The following is a 14294-nucleotide window of genomic DNA, read 5'->3' on the forward strand; positions in this document are numbered from 1 at the left end:
CGTATGGATTGTGATATTAATCATTTATACATGATAATGAGGAGCGAGTGGTTAGTGTGTCGCCTCACAGCTCTGGGGTCCTGGGTTCGAATCCAAGTCATGTCCATCTGTGTGGAGTTTGCATGTTCTCCTGCGTGGGTTTCCTCCGGGTACTCCGGTTTCCTCCCACATTCTAAAAATATTCATGGTAGTTTGATTGGACACTCTAAATTGCGAGTATGGGTGCGAGTGTGCATGGTTGTCCGTCTCCTTGTGCCCTGCAATCGGCAGGCCACGGATTCAGGGTGTCTTCCGCCTCTGGCCTTGAGACAGCTGGGATTGGCTCCAGCACCCCCCGGGACTCTAATGAGGATAAAGTGGAAAATGAGAAAACAAGATGAGATGATAATGAGTCCTGATGACAAATGTGTTATTGCAAATTAACTGTACCATTCTTCAGGTAATCGTTGCAACTATAACATGGTGTAATTTGGACAAGCATCCCTGCGATTGTCTTTGCTTTTTGTTGTAGAGGATGACATCCTGTTGGAAAAATATTTTTTTATTTTTTGACACCAGGATCCCATCATGAAATAATGGCTGTTTCCTGTGGCAAATGAGAAACTTTGTGATAGTGATTAAAGATGGCAGGCCTAATATGGATTAGAAATAAATTGCTACATGTGGACAAAATTGCAGCGAGCTTCTCTCTAAACTTGCATGGAGGAATTCAATGTGCCTGCTAATTGAATCTCAGAGCTTTGGCGAGGGAAACTAATGGAGAGAAGGAAGAGCATAGAGATTTCTGTTCATAAACAGTGTTTACTTAAAGCACTCCACTGCCTTATTAGTATTAATAGCAGTGACTTCAGAAGGCTCATATTCAGCCATTGGACAGTACTGGATAATTTATGAGTGGAATGAAAGCCTACGAATGCGGCGGTATGTAGTACCGCATTGCAAAACAATGTTGCCCGTGCCCGTTTACATAAGCGGCACCCGGCGTAAACAGTGGATTCAGCGCAGCACGGGTGGAGCGGAAAACGTGAGGAACGTGTCGTATCCTCGCATTAGCCTTTTCAAATCACGAGAGCGCTGCAGACCTTTTGATGCAGTTGGTCTTCATCTGCAAGTCTTTTTGAGCACGCCAGCGAAACATCTCGCCTTGAGCAAAACTTCAACATCCCTAAAAGTTGGGTCAGGATGTATCCGACATCATTTGAGGTGCTCTTAATTAAAGACACCATCTGCTAAATTTGATTATTAAAGCGGTTAGCTTGATTGCATACTTTCATTTTCTGCTCTATTTGCACTCAGCGGGGTAGCGTGTATAGCGCGGAAATGCTGCATCGGGCTTGAGGATTCAAGTGCAACCCCGACCGAGATGAATCGCTGCTGAAGATTCAGAATTGCGGATCTGCGGCGTTGTCTTAGTGCACTTCTTTTGCCAAATGTGAAATTCTTCACAACCTTTACAGAATCCATCTTTATTCATATTAAATTAAAAATATACTTTAGACAGATTCATGTAGCAAACATGAGGAACCGTAGTTTTATGATACAAAGCTTTGGGTATGGTCTGCAAAGAACAGAGAGAGAATAAAGGGACAAAGCTAAGTTACTGGCAAAGGCCTCTCTTAACTCTGCCCCAATTTGAAGCATGCAGAAGAGAAAACAGGTTGTGCTGGCCTATTCAAAATAGGAAGATGTGGGACTTGCTTATGGGAGCTCAATGGCAGCCCACCACTTTAGTAGGATGGTGCCAAGGGGTGAAACCCCACTCACAAGAAAGGATTATCAAGCACATTAATACAATCCCCAAAAGGTAATTTCACAAAGAAAATGTGTAGGACTGTTGGCTTTTTCATGTGTACAATAGATATAAGCAGGTGAAAACTTTAGAAGGGCAAAACAGTTGATAACTCCAAAGCAACAACCTCTATTTACAAAGATCCATCATTATTTCAGTGCATTTATAAAAATACTATTCACATTTGAAGTGCGTTAGATACCCCAAAGATTCTGTACAGGTCTTTTTTTTTAAACCGGGAAAATAACTCAACAGCAGTGATTTGTGCATTTACTGTTTAGACAAACAAACAAACATTAAATAATGAGCAGTATCCAACTAAAATACACCTTGAAAAAAACACTCCAAACGACATAGCCATCAACATTATATAAATACAGTATAGGTGGCAAGAAATCAGGATTTTCGGTTTGTATGAGCAATTTCATTGAACATACTAGAGAGGACTTAATGTCATTGAAGATATAAAGTTAATTTTGTAGTTTAGGTTTGCACATGGATCTATCTACACCTTGGCACATAAGTAAAGAGAACCAATGGTGTGAAGGATAAATAAAAAAAGAAGTAATGAAGGAAACATTGAGGCACATCCAATATTATTAAGATATGAGAAGGGAAGGGATCACAATTAAATGTAAGTATATGGGGAAGATGACCACATTTGGCCAATGAGACATGAAATACGACCACATGATGTAATGGAAGAAAGAGATGGAAACCGCATGAAAGACCCTCTGCTCACTTAAAAAGAATACAAAATAAATAAATAAAAAACATGGCTGGGGATCACACGACGTAAAAGCAAATCAAGGGAAACATGGAAGGAGATCACATAATATATAGGAATCACCAAAGGGGATTATACGGCGTAAACAGCACACTACGGATGCGTGTTGGCAATGGTACTAGAAGGTCGGTCTGGTAATGAAGTAAAACATGTCTGGAAAAGACCACTGCACGGAGGAAAGTATTGCTTCTACGACGAGCTGTGGTTACTTTAAGAAGATGAAGTTTCCAAGACTGCACAGGGGGAGAACTGAGGCCAGCTGTGTCCCCAGTTTCACTCTTGATTCAAAACATCCCCATTGCACCACGATTTGGGGCAAACATACATAGATGTGCCTTTTTATCACTAGCGTCCCTTTTTCTCTTTCCTTGAAACCCACGTTTGACAGTTACTTCCATTGCACCGCGTAAACAAGCTCAAATACGCTATAAATATTTCACACTCGACATTAAATACTGTCTCCAATTCAATGAGTTGCAGCTCTAAAAGGGATTACAAAATACTCCTCCATTAAATAATCATGACACCATCAAAGAAAGATTACGACTATCCTCTTTGGAACAAATACATATACACGTAGGCACGCACGTGCACACAGTTTCAACAGAAGAAATTCTTGAATCTGATCAACCCCCTAAAGTGATTCCTTCATGAACTCTTGGCCGATGTAGTGTCACTGATCTTCTCTAATGCTCTTAGTTCTGATGTGGTGAACGAACTGATAAACAAGTTAGATATTTCAGGAAAATATTTCCACCCGGCACCCGCACATTTGATTAAAGTGCTTCACGCACAAACATTTTAAATAAGCAGGGAATAAATATTTTTGGAAAACAAAACAAACAAAACATCTGATAAACAGTTGGATGATAAACTGATTCAGGGGCAAAGGTAATCATTAAAAGGGGATGTAATAAAACAGCATTATTTGGCAGGCGAGACATATCTTTGAAATATGATCTGAATGATTTGGCAGAAGAACGAATATTTAATGGATATAAGATGGAGCACTATTGAGTGTTGGCTTGCCCACGGACACATCATTAACTGGATTTAGGAGGGCGTCAAACACAACACTGTTTAAATTTAAATGCATCAAAACAGTGAAATGTTCTGTTCTTAAGGTACTGTATGTATGTATGTTTAAAAAAATCAAAGATTAAAACCAGGTCTCATGGAAATGTTGTGAAAAAAGAAAAGAGAATGTGCACATAGTGATGAAAAGTTTAGATCAGAGTGGAAGGGGAAGTAGTTGGTTTATGTATGTAAAATGTTTTTCTTCTTCTTTTTAACAAAGTGGTAAAACCATCTATTTAGGTAATCCAACAATGTTTTTCTTTGTTGGAATGGACTTTTTTTTTACCTTGTTTATACAGGAAACTTTTCAAAAACTTGGCTTTTACTTAGATGATGTCATGTCAAAATATCGTCATAACCATTGTGATAATGCAATGTATGAGGAAATTTTATGGGCAACATGATTTATATATTACTAAAATATATTTGTATATTTATGGAGTTCCTTAAAAGAATTTCTCAAACTTTAAAATATAACTCTTAATCTACGCTTTCTCTTTTGCATTATTGTGAGCTCTGTTGTATTTTGCTGTATATATAATATATTTATAGTAGTATTCTATAGATTTTACTTAAAAGCACAACCTTGCAAATTAGTATTTTCCACTTCTGGCTGGATTTTGTAAAGAAACTTGGTGGAGTTACCTTGCATGTATTATTTAGTTAATACATATAATCCAACGGCCCAAAAAGCACCGAAGAAAAAAAATCCTCCCTCTACCAGTTAAGAATTTATGACCAAGAATCTTTTATGTAGAAATATAGTGTAGTGCTTTAGAGTAGCCCGCCTGAGTTGTTTATTCATTGTCTTGTCTTGACAGATTTTAAAATATATAACTGTACTAGTAAGCACTAGTAAATAGGTCATTTTCGTTGCCCAATTTATCGCTACTATCACAATGTAAAATTTACTCCTGAATTTCCAATACTGACGAAGACTAAAAATATCTTTGAAACTTGCTTCACTCTACCATTGCTTTATGAATGGTTTGAAAAGAAAAGGCAGCAGCTGGCCTCTCCGTTTTGGCGGAAATATGTGTAAACGTCAACAAAAACTTCCACTTCTCTGTTGAAACAATCTACATCGTCATAAATACTACACACAAAAATATGAATGTTGATCGATCAGCTTTCAGACTTTTTTTCTTCCATTTGTCTATACTTTCTCCTTACTCTCACCATGTAAAAAAGGTTTTAGAGTCCTTCATAAATGAGTTATTGTATATGTATTCATAAATATTGGGGGGAAAGAAAAAATGAAGTTGTTGTTACAATATTCCAATTGACACAGAATTGATGGCAGTGGGTTCAGACACTAGATGTTTTGGAGGAAATGACCATGAAAGCATGATACTTCCTCCACTGTTTCTGTTTCTAAAAGCCAAGTCTCTATCTACAGGAGAGAATTGTATTTTTTATTGGTCTGCTTGGTTTGGTTCTGTTGTTGCTACTGTCTTCAACAGGAAGGGGAGAAGTCTGTGGTGCTCTGGTGGGAGAACTGGAGAGGTTCAAAGAGGCGGGAGTCACACAAAATTTAGACCACAGTATTTCTTTGCCTATAGGGAGGAGGCGGCAGAACTGGGCCAGATTTCAGGGAAAACTCCGTCATGTACTCAGGGTTTTCAGCTACTGCTGGCCGTATGTGTCCGTTCTGCTTGTAGAAGAGCTTAATATTGGCAGACCCACTTTGGGTGCCGTCAGATGGTTTGGATGGCAAGCTGTGCTGCCAGTATTCCGGATTGTCAAAGGTTACCTTCAGCTTCTTCCCGGCGGCTTTACCTGCTGTCTGCCCACCGTGCTTCAGCAAGCTGGCAGGCTGCAAGGCTGTGTGGCTCTGGTAGACTGGCAGGCTGCCGTGCCCAACGGGGGCTGAAGTAGATGGTACACCTGACTGGCACACTGAAGCCAGAGCAGTAGTTCCTGTTTGGCTTTGACCGGTGGAAACACCACTGGGAACGCCAGCTTGTCCTGCAGGTTTGACGGTGTGGTGGGCGTGGAGGATGTGGGCCAGCGTACCATGGTGGCAGGAAATACCAGATGGAGTAAGATGAGCTGTGGGGAGAGGGTAGTGGGGCAGGGTGGTCTGGATGTTAAGCGGGAAGTGGGACCCTGAGGTGCTGACTGAGATGGAAGAGGGAGCCTGAGAGGGAAGAGGCAGACCGTTTCTTCGCAGTGTCTCTGCGGCGCTATGGAAGGTGTTGAAGTAGAGGGGCTCGTTGATGTATTCGTCCTCCCCTTTGGGCTGACTGTTGGGTGTACTGTGGTAGCCTGGGTTGTCCAACGCATGGATCTCCCCATTTTTATGTCGGGAAACAAATGGGTTTTCCTCAATCGGATTCAGGTATTCTGTAGCACATATCAGAAAAAAAGGAAGGGAAGAAATAAAGGAGGAGTTTATGAAAGTAAAAGCAGGTAAACTGTCAGAAATAAGAACTAGGGAAATACGGAAAAAGAAGATTAGAGGAATGAGTACTCGCAATACAGAGATAGAGAGAGACGGAGAGTAAGAGTAAGTAAGTGTGAGAGAGAACGCGAGGGAAACACAAGCAAAGAAAGAGAGGGATAGGTCACTTGCTAATGAGCAAAGAAGATGGAAGGGGACATAATAATGGTGATAATGGGAGCCACTCAGGACCAGACAGGCAACTTGCCAGAACTTCTTTGGCACTGATAACTCCATCTGCTGGGAGCTGAAATGCCAACAAACGACCTCTCTTCGCTGCTTCCAAGCGCTATTATAGAGGGGTGTGAAACCTATTGATTTTGCCCACTCTTCCGCTCCTTGACATAGCATCAGATGCATTTTGCTTCAGGCCTTGTTATATTTTCAGAAGCTCAAAAATCAAAGGCATCAGCGTCAAAGCAGGGTGGAAGGGATGAATTATGATCAGAGGGTAGGTAATATGCAATAGCGTCAAATAGTGTTAATCGCTGCATTGAAATAAAAAGGATGAATTTACCTATCCAGAAGATCACCTTTACAGTACAGTCTGCTGGGTAAAGATGTACACTATTTTGACAGATTATCTTCAGCTATTAAAAGTTTCCTGAATTCACCCTGGATATTACACAAAATACTTATTTCTTTCACAAACTAAAGCCCTCAGTGTGTTATCAGTCATCCTTTGATTCATAAACTTGAGAGCAACTGCCATTGATGTCTGTTTCTGTTTTGAAGTTTAATGTCTGGACTGTACATCCTATAATGAAGTTGCATATTTCCAAGGCTTGTATCTTTTTTTTATACCACACTTTATTATTGGTTTTTTTTAGATTCGGAGTGTCACTTCTTGATGCCAAGACTAAACTGTTATCCTCTCTGTGTGTTTTTCATTTCAGTACCTGAAGAGCTCTTGTCTTTCATGGGTGTCATGTATCCATCCTCATCCTCATCCCTGGTGGTCCTCTCCCCAAGGAAGATGGTGGGGTCAGCGCTATATCTCTGTCCCCCACTGTCTTCGCCGCCCGTCTGGCTCAGACTCTTCTTAGGTAAGTTCCCATTACAGCACTGGTCCTCCATGATGGATCCTTGGCTCCCGGTGGCATCCTGTTTTACACTGGCCTTGGCTGCTGACAAAGGACCCTCTGGAAGCTTTGACCCTCCTTCTCTATAGCCAAACTTGTTCTGTATAAGACATGATGAAGGATAAATGTAGGAGAAATGTATTAATTAGTACACCATTTATTTCATATCCTGAAAAGCTACGAAAAAAAAAGAAATATTCCAAACTGAGAATTATGTAATTCAACCATTCAATGGATCTACAATATTTCACAATGCAAAAACAAAAAAGACCACAGTTAGAACTGTGTCACATTAACCCACACAGTCGGCAGTTCTAAGTGAAATTCTGTGAAAAGTTCTGTGAGTGTACTCATCAGCCTTAGGGAACAGTAAGGGGCAGGCAGGAGGTGCAAAGATTCACACACCTGAGCCAGGGAAAAGAAGCAAAAAGCCTACAAGAAAACAAAACATGACATGTGGGGCACAGGGTTTCTTGTGGAGGTCTGTTAGCTTGCTGGAGGCTATCTAACCCTGGCCCACTCCCCTGGACTCGAGCCAACTGCACGTGGTACAGCAGTAATTACAAGAAGTACTGCTACAAACAAAACAACAAAGAAGGAAACAATATCAGTCCTGCACGTTCGCCTCCTCTTTGAACCTAGCCAGCCTTGTTCCTTAGAGAATTGTTTCAGAATCACTATCATATCACATTTCATTACTGAACTATGGCTAATTTTGCACGACTAGTCTAGGTCAGTGGTTCCAAACTGTTCTGCGGAATGGGTGGTGGGGATGATTATGACTGAAGACAAAGCGGTTGCATAAATATTGCTATAGACATATGTGGAAAATACAACATGATGGCAAAAGAAATAAGACCCACGCACAATAATACTAACTTTTCATTGTTGCTCCAGAAATATGAGACTTTTCTCATTTCAAGTAGGATGGTGAGACTGAAAAGGCTTTACTAGTTTCAGCAAAAACGTGGTGTGAGAGGTGCAGCAGTGTTGACAGATTGGGTGGGTTCTTTTTTAATTCGCTGGGCTACATTTATATTCATACTATGTAGTCAAAGATAACAAAGAATCTAAAGCAGGCTTCACACTTTTAAAGAATGTGCTCACTCTTAGTCAGTTGACTGTTGTCTTGGAGTAAAAAGATTGTAAAGCAGGCTTCTGACATTTGAGGGGATGCTTACCCTGTTCGAGTCGACACAAGGTCTTGCTGGACATGATGGATGAGCTGCGTCAAAACCACGAGGTACCAGGTACTCTTCAGCATCCATCAGATCATCCAGGTCCTCCTCATCCAGAAGGCTCTGAAAGAACTTGCTATCGTTGGGACTGGGCAGCTTCATTCGATCGTCTCCCTGAAAAACAAAACAAAACAAAAACGAGGATGATTCCAGAATTGATTATCGAATTCTGTGTGGGATTTTTAGATGTAAACCTACTTGGATGACTAGGTATCGTTGTGGGTCCCGCGCCATCCTGCAGAACTCAGCAGCCAGCTCCTTAAATTTCGGCCTACTGTCGGCATCAATCATCCAGCCTGGAAAGAACAAATGTGGAACCAGAATGACGACGTGTGACATTGTCTGTTGTCTTAATCCAACACCAAATGGGCTGCACATTTGGGTTGGTGGCAGCCCATCTGCTCTTTGCCAGAATTGCCAGTCTGCCAGGCCATGGCATGCTCAAGTGCAATTCAAAGTAGCTATTAGGTAAGAGAGAAGCAGGTTTTGTGGGGTGGGTGTTCGGTCCACTTTCCCTTCCATGAGGCCACAGCTGTTTTACACAAAGCAAAAGCCCGAAGGTGAAGGGTAAGTCCAGGTGGTGTGTCCGTTCTCATTAGGGAGAAAGCATAGACACAGTTGCTGACTACATTGGTTGCATCATAGATACATCTATGGCAGTGTTGAAGTGGAAAGTGAGGTCCAGGGTGCTTGGCAGATTAACCCAATTGTTTAATTTCAAATCAGACTGAGGTCAGATGTAACAGATCCACCCGAAGGAAATCTATCAGATAATGAATACTAAATGTGGACCAGATCTTTTGAAGTTAAGTGAATCCCTTTGACCTCATGATAAAATGGGCTCTGACGTGTTTTACATAATTTCATTATTTTTTTTATTCTCCACAGGCAGAAAGGGAAAAGGTAGGAGTCCATTGGCACAGCTGTAAGGCTAAATGGCCGCAGGGCAACACAGCTTCTGAGCTGTCAAAAGACATTGGTGCTGCTTGCTTTTACATTTGATGAATAAATATTAGATATCATGACATTTGAATTGTATTAGCATTTGAATCCTAGGAACATTTTGATCTCAAGCTTTGACAGTGGCATCATTTTTTTTCTATTGTTTTGTAAGTGTAAGAATAGCCATTGGAGAGAAAGTTCACATCAGGTAATTGCAGCCAAGAGAAAAGTCACTCCACTATTATTGAGTTTGGCGATCACCAAGTGAAATCTTTGTGAGGCATGGCCAAGCTGCTGATAGCTGGCGGTGGCCTAAACTTGGACTGGCTTTTGTAAATGTCTGTCAAACTGGAATCTGGGCTAGCAAATGATTTTGAAGCAATGAACACCATGTTCCGTGTTCTAAACTAAGCCGTGGGACAATTTGGTTCCAAATAAGCAATGAATGGTTTTGATGAAATAAATATTGGAGTTTTTACTCCAAATTGAAAACAAAATAAGTTAGAATGGTAAGGAAAATATGGACTCTGATAAATTTTATTGCATCGGCTGACTTTTTTCATTTTTCTCCTTTCAAGATAACTTAACCATCCACTTGGTTTAAATCCAACCTGCACACAAATTAAAGTTGAACAATCGGTCCAAAAGACTCGAGTTTTGAAGTGTTGAGTGACTGTTCCAGTTTAGACAGCATAAACGCTAAAAATATTTTTTTAATCCACATTCCAGTTTATGGGAATAGAGTCTCACTAAATTATGTGAAAACACCTCTCAAAATTGGTACATTTCTCACTGCTACCTTACACTTGTGAGGAAACAGATGAGATACACTTGATTCAGTTTAAACTGTGACTGTCTACTCCTAACATTTTAAAATACTGCATTCGAGTGGACATGTTTTTTTTCTTCTTACATTTAACCATGACCATGTAGACATCGATAGTACAAATGGGCGGCTGGGGCAGGCGTTCTCCTTTTTCCAATATGTCTGGGATCTCCCGAGTTGAGATGCCGTCATACGGTTTTCCTCCAAATGTCATTAACTCCCAGATGGTCACTCCTGATGGATGCAAGGGCAAGAAAATGCTCACCAACAAAACAGTGAAAATGCAAATACAAACAACAAAAAGCCCACAAACAGGATTTCAGGGTTATTGCACCCACAGGGGCGAGCATACGGAAAACTGACGTGCATACAGATGAATAGTCCCTTTAGTCTCCTTGCACTCACCATAACTCCACACATCGCTCTGATGAGTGAACTTCCTGTAGTGGATGCACTCAAGAGCCATCCATTTAACAGGCATCTGAGGAGGGAAAGAGAAATTTGAAAAAGTATAGTATATTTTGTTGCTTTCACCTGAATTGCACTTTATCACAACTGCTTTTGCAACATCTGCCCCATCTTTTAAGTGGCTATTTATGAGTTATGGACGTAATAACTGTTTTCTCAATTTTACCCAAGTGCAGTGAGCGATTATTATCACCTGAAAATTGTAAATTGTGCCTGTTTTTTCAGGTGCTAAATGAAAAGGCATTAGTCATTTCTTGCACAAAATCTTTACAGATGTTGTTTCTTTCTACAACAGCCAAAAAATAAGACCTTACAAATAAGAAGAACAAGTCTGCAATTACACTAGCATAAACAATTGCCAGTTACCACACGAGTTAGTTTTGGCTAATGCAAAATCTCATGCTGAAAGATTAACACATTTATTATTTGTGTAATCAATGCACCACTGATCTAGCTTCTTAACAGCTAAACAGAGTGTCAAGTTTAAATGATTTCCAGAATATTTTCTGATACAAGGATGCAAAATGTCATGGATTACTGTACTCTTTTGACTACAAGAGCAACCTAAGTCTAAATCGCATGAGCCAAAGAATACACGATGAAGAGGGATAAAAAAAATGTAAGTTACAACAGAGTATAAGTCACATTTTGGTGGATTCCTATATTTTATTTGATCAAAAACCAAGAAAAACATAGGTTAAAGTGGTAATAGTAAAATGGAGGACAACAAGCTAAATAAGCATCTGTTAACATAACTTTTTTTTCAACAAAACTATGAGAAAAAGTGTGACCTATATTTCGGAAAATACGGTAATCAGGTACAGGAAAAAACCTCCCCACATGAGAAATGGCAAGGAGTCAAGCTTTTCTGCACACAGAATGAAATTTTCTGTTCTAATTAGATGAAGTCGATTTTTTTCCCTTGTTATGTTTTTGTTTTTCCAAATAAATAACTTGCATCACTTGAATAAATCTCAGTGGATCACTTCAACAATTGGATTCTTTTTGTCTTTTATTATACCAATGTTTCTTTCTGTGAGGCTCATTTCCTCAGTCAAGAACAACAATTTCAATTTTTACTTCTACCAGCAATATATTTTCCTCCTTTGTCAAACATTTTGTATGTGACCTAATATGTGTAGAAAAGTATAGAAAAAAGCAAGCGCAACAGACTTACACTGACCTTGCCCCCGTCTGCGTTGTACTCCTTCTCATCAGCGTCCAGCAGCCGTGCCAGGCCGAAGTCCGTGATCTTTATGTGATTGGGTGACTTCACCAGTACATTCCGGGCAGCCAAATCTCTGTGGACCAGTCGCCTTTCTTCCAGGTACATCATTCCCTGAGTAAAAGAAGAATTTAAAAAAAAAATCATCTGATGGGGAAAGTAGTCATCTAATAACATACCTAAATTGAAATTATTTTATTAATTAACTGTGGCTAATTCTAAACATACCCGTAGTTGGATAATGAGATTCACTCTATTCAATAAGTGCGACTCTTATACATGTTCATAATGAATCAGCAAGAACAACAGGTGCACTTTTTAATGAAAGATGTCACTCACAAGGCAAAGATTGTTCAAAGCAGAAAAGAGAAAGATTGGATGGACAGAAGCGACTCAGATTTGTGGCCTCCATTTATTGCTCAATGGGCTGGAGGGGCACACAAGGCCCCTTTTTTAGCCCGAACAACCCCACACATTATTGCTGACGGGTAAATGGGCATGTAATACATGCGCTGTGTTCATGGCTAAAAAAAAAAAAATCAGACAAGGGCAGCCAAGCGATGTCAGTAGAAGCATTTGAGCTAAGATGTTAAACAAGTTGACGCCACTTTACAGGAGGATCAATAAAAACACCTGTGTGAAAGCGGGAGGAGTGAGACACTTATTGTGCTCTTCAGACAATAGTCAACTATTCCTCCATTGGCACAGGAGATTCATGACTGATGGGCAAAAGATGGGATCAGCGTGCACAGATGTCAAGCCGTATTGTGCTGAGATGCCCGACGTGGGAAGCAAGCTCCCGCTGACTCCTCCCCAGGAAAAATGCGAGGATAAAAATCGATGGACGGCTGGCCCGCCGCTAGATGAGCCCCCATCCATCATTTGACCGGCCTCGCCAAGACAGTTACACTGACAGGGACCACCTATACAATATATTTCACCGTTTGCGGCTGACTTGCACAACATTTCCTATTCGGAGCCTCACAGTTACGTAGCCTTTTCTTTGCCACACTGTGCTCCTATTACTGAGAGTAGATTTAAAATACATTACGCAAAGGAAGCTCAGTCAGACGATCAATAGCCATGTTTATTACAATAAGCTGTAAGACGACATTGCCGCCAATATTTATTCCCAATGCAGACATTGTGAGGAATTAGGAATCAATGGGCCACACAGTGCATTAATACACTTCGACTGGACGCGATGGGGCAATGAGGGGAGGCCATCGCACTGACAACACAATATACGGCAGCTCAAGGAGCCAATTAACTTTCAACCACTCCCTGTTATAAACAGCAACGTCCCAATGGTGGATGAAGAGGGGCGACACAAATGAACATCCCGCAGACACTGTCACAACCTCTAAATGCCGAAATGGATCATTCCTGAGCATGTAACCAAATGAAGGCACATTAAATGGGAATGTTCATTCTCTATAAGTTTCCTTACAAGCTCAAACTTAGCTTAAATTAATTTGTTATTTAACAATATATATTGTAGTTTTAATTAATTAGACTTAGGCTGATTGGACACTCTAAATTGCCCCTAGGTATGGGTATGGGCTCGGCTGACCACCGATTCAGGGTGTCCCCCGCCTCTGGCCCAGAGACAGCTGGGCTCCAGCACCCCCCACGACCCTAATGAGGATGCAGCGGTTCAGAAAATGAGATGAGATGAGAATATTAATCATTATACTTTAATGTAATAGTATTAAAATAGAGGACAACAAAAAAGCACAGGCAGGCTCAGCAAAAATAAGAAAAAAGTGGAACGAATAGTCTAGAAAATAGGGCACACAGGGTACATTCCTCTCGGTCAGGAGCATGCATTTGCTATGCTCATGTCCAAGTCTCATTGTGCGCCTCGTGTTTACCCTAGTAAGTTTAGTTTTGCTCGTAGTTACCTTTTCCTGAGTTTTGAATCATGGTTATTTTAGTGAAGTTTTTGTTAATAAAAGAAAATCAAGTTTGTACTCTCCGTCTTTGCCAAGATAAATGCTGTGAAGTTGGGATGCTTATAGTGAGTAGAGTAGATGAATGGTTTTGGCCCATGATCAGAAGCCACATTGCTGCAAAATTGCTGAGAAATTAACTTGCAAAACTTATTTTATACGATCACTTTTGCCAGGCAACATGAGGTTTATGATGAAAATACCCTTTGATGCATGGCTATACCTACAGTATCCATGAAAGGCAGGATGCTTCGTTTCATATCAGGAGATGAGGCTCATTTCCCCATCCTTCTCCCCTCGAGCCTCTTCCCCCTATTGCAAACTTAAACAATGTGAGCAATATGAGGCTGTCTGCACGCCGGCAACTGGAACCAGAGCGATAAGCAACGCGCACAATGGGACCGCCCAGGTGGCCCAGGTGGTCGTTCGTCATGTGCTGAGCACTTCGTATGCAACACAACCGTA

At 40.8% G+C, this 14294-nt stretch overlaps 1 protein-coding gene across 4 annotated transcripts in view; it reads right to left on the bottom strand.

Annotated features, from left to right (window-relative positions):
* LOC144069312 (receptor tyrosine-protein kinase erbB-4-like) overlaps window positions 1–14294 on the bottom strand; it is a 161008-nt gene that overhangs the window by 10959 nt on the left and 135755 nt on the right. For 2 of the 4 annotated variants that reach the window (XM_077594698.1, XM_077594607.1), the window contains exons 21-27: window positions 11830–11991; window positions 10590–10665; window positions 10272–10418; window positions 8615–8712; window positions 8360–8530; window positions 6996–7278; window positions 1451–5999 (exon numbers count right to left, since the gene is read on the bottom strand). In XM_077594698.1, coding sequence (XP_077450824.1) covers window positions 5188–5999; window positions 6996–7278; window positions 8360–8530; window positions 8615–8712; window positions 10272–10418; window positions 10590–10665; window positions 11830–11991 — 1749 coding nt within the window. In that variant the 3' untranslated portion in view covers window positions 1451–5187. Of the gene's footprint in view, window positions 1–1450; window positions 6000–6995; window positions 7279–8359; window positions 8531–8614; window positions 8713–10271; window positions 10419–10589; window positions 10666–11829; window positions 11992–14294 lie in introns of those variants that run through there. The other 2 variants (XM_077594778.1, XR_013298537.1) reach the window with 2 other exon arrangements.

The sequence above is a fragment of the Stigmatopora argus genome, chromosome 1, assembly GCF_051989625.1.
Source record: "Stigmatopora argus isolate UIUO_Sarg chromosome 1, RoL_Sarg_1.0, whole genome shotgun sequence".
In the NCBI taxonomy this organism is placed as follows: domain Eukaryota; kingdom Metazoa; phylum Chordata; class Actinopteri; order Syngnathiformes; family Syngnathidae; genus Stigmatopora; species Stigmatopora argus.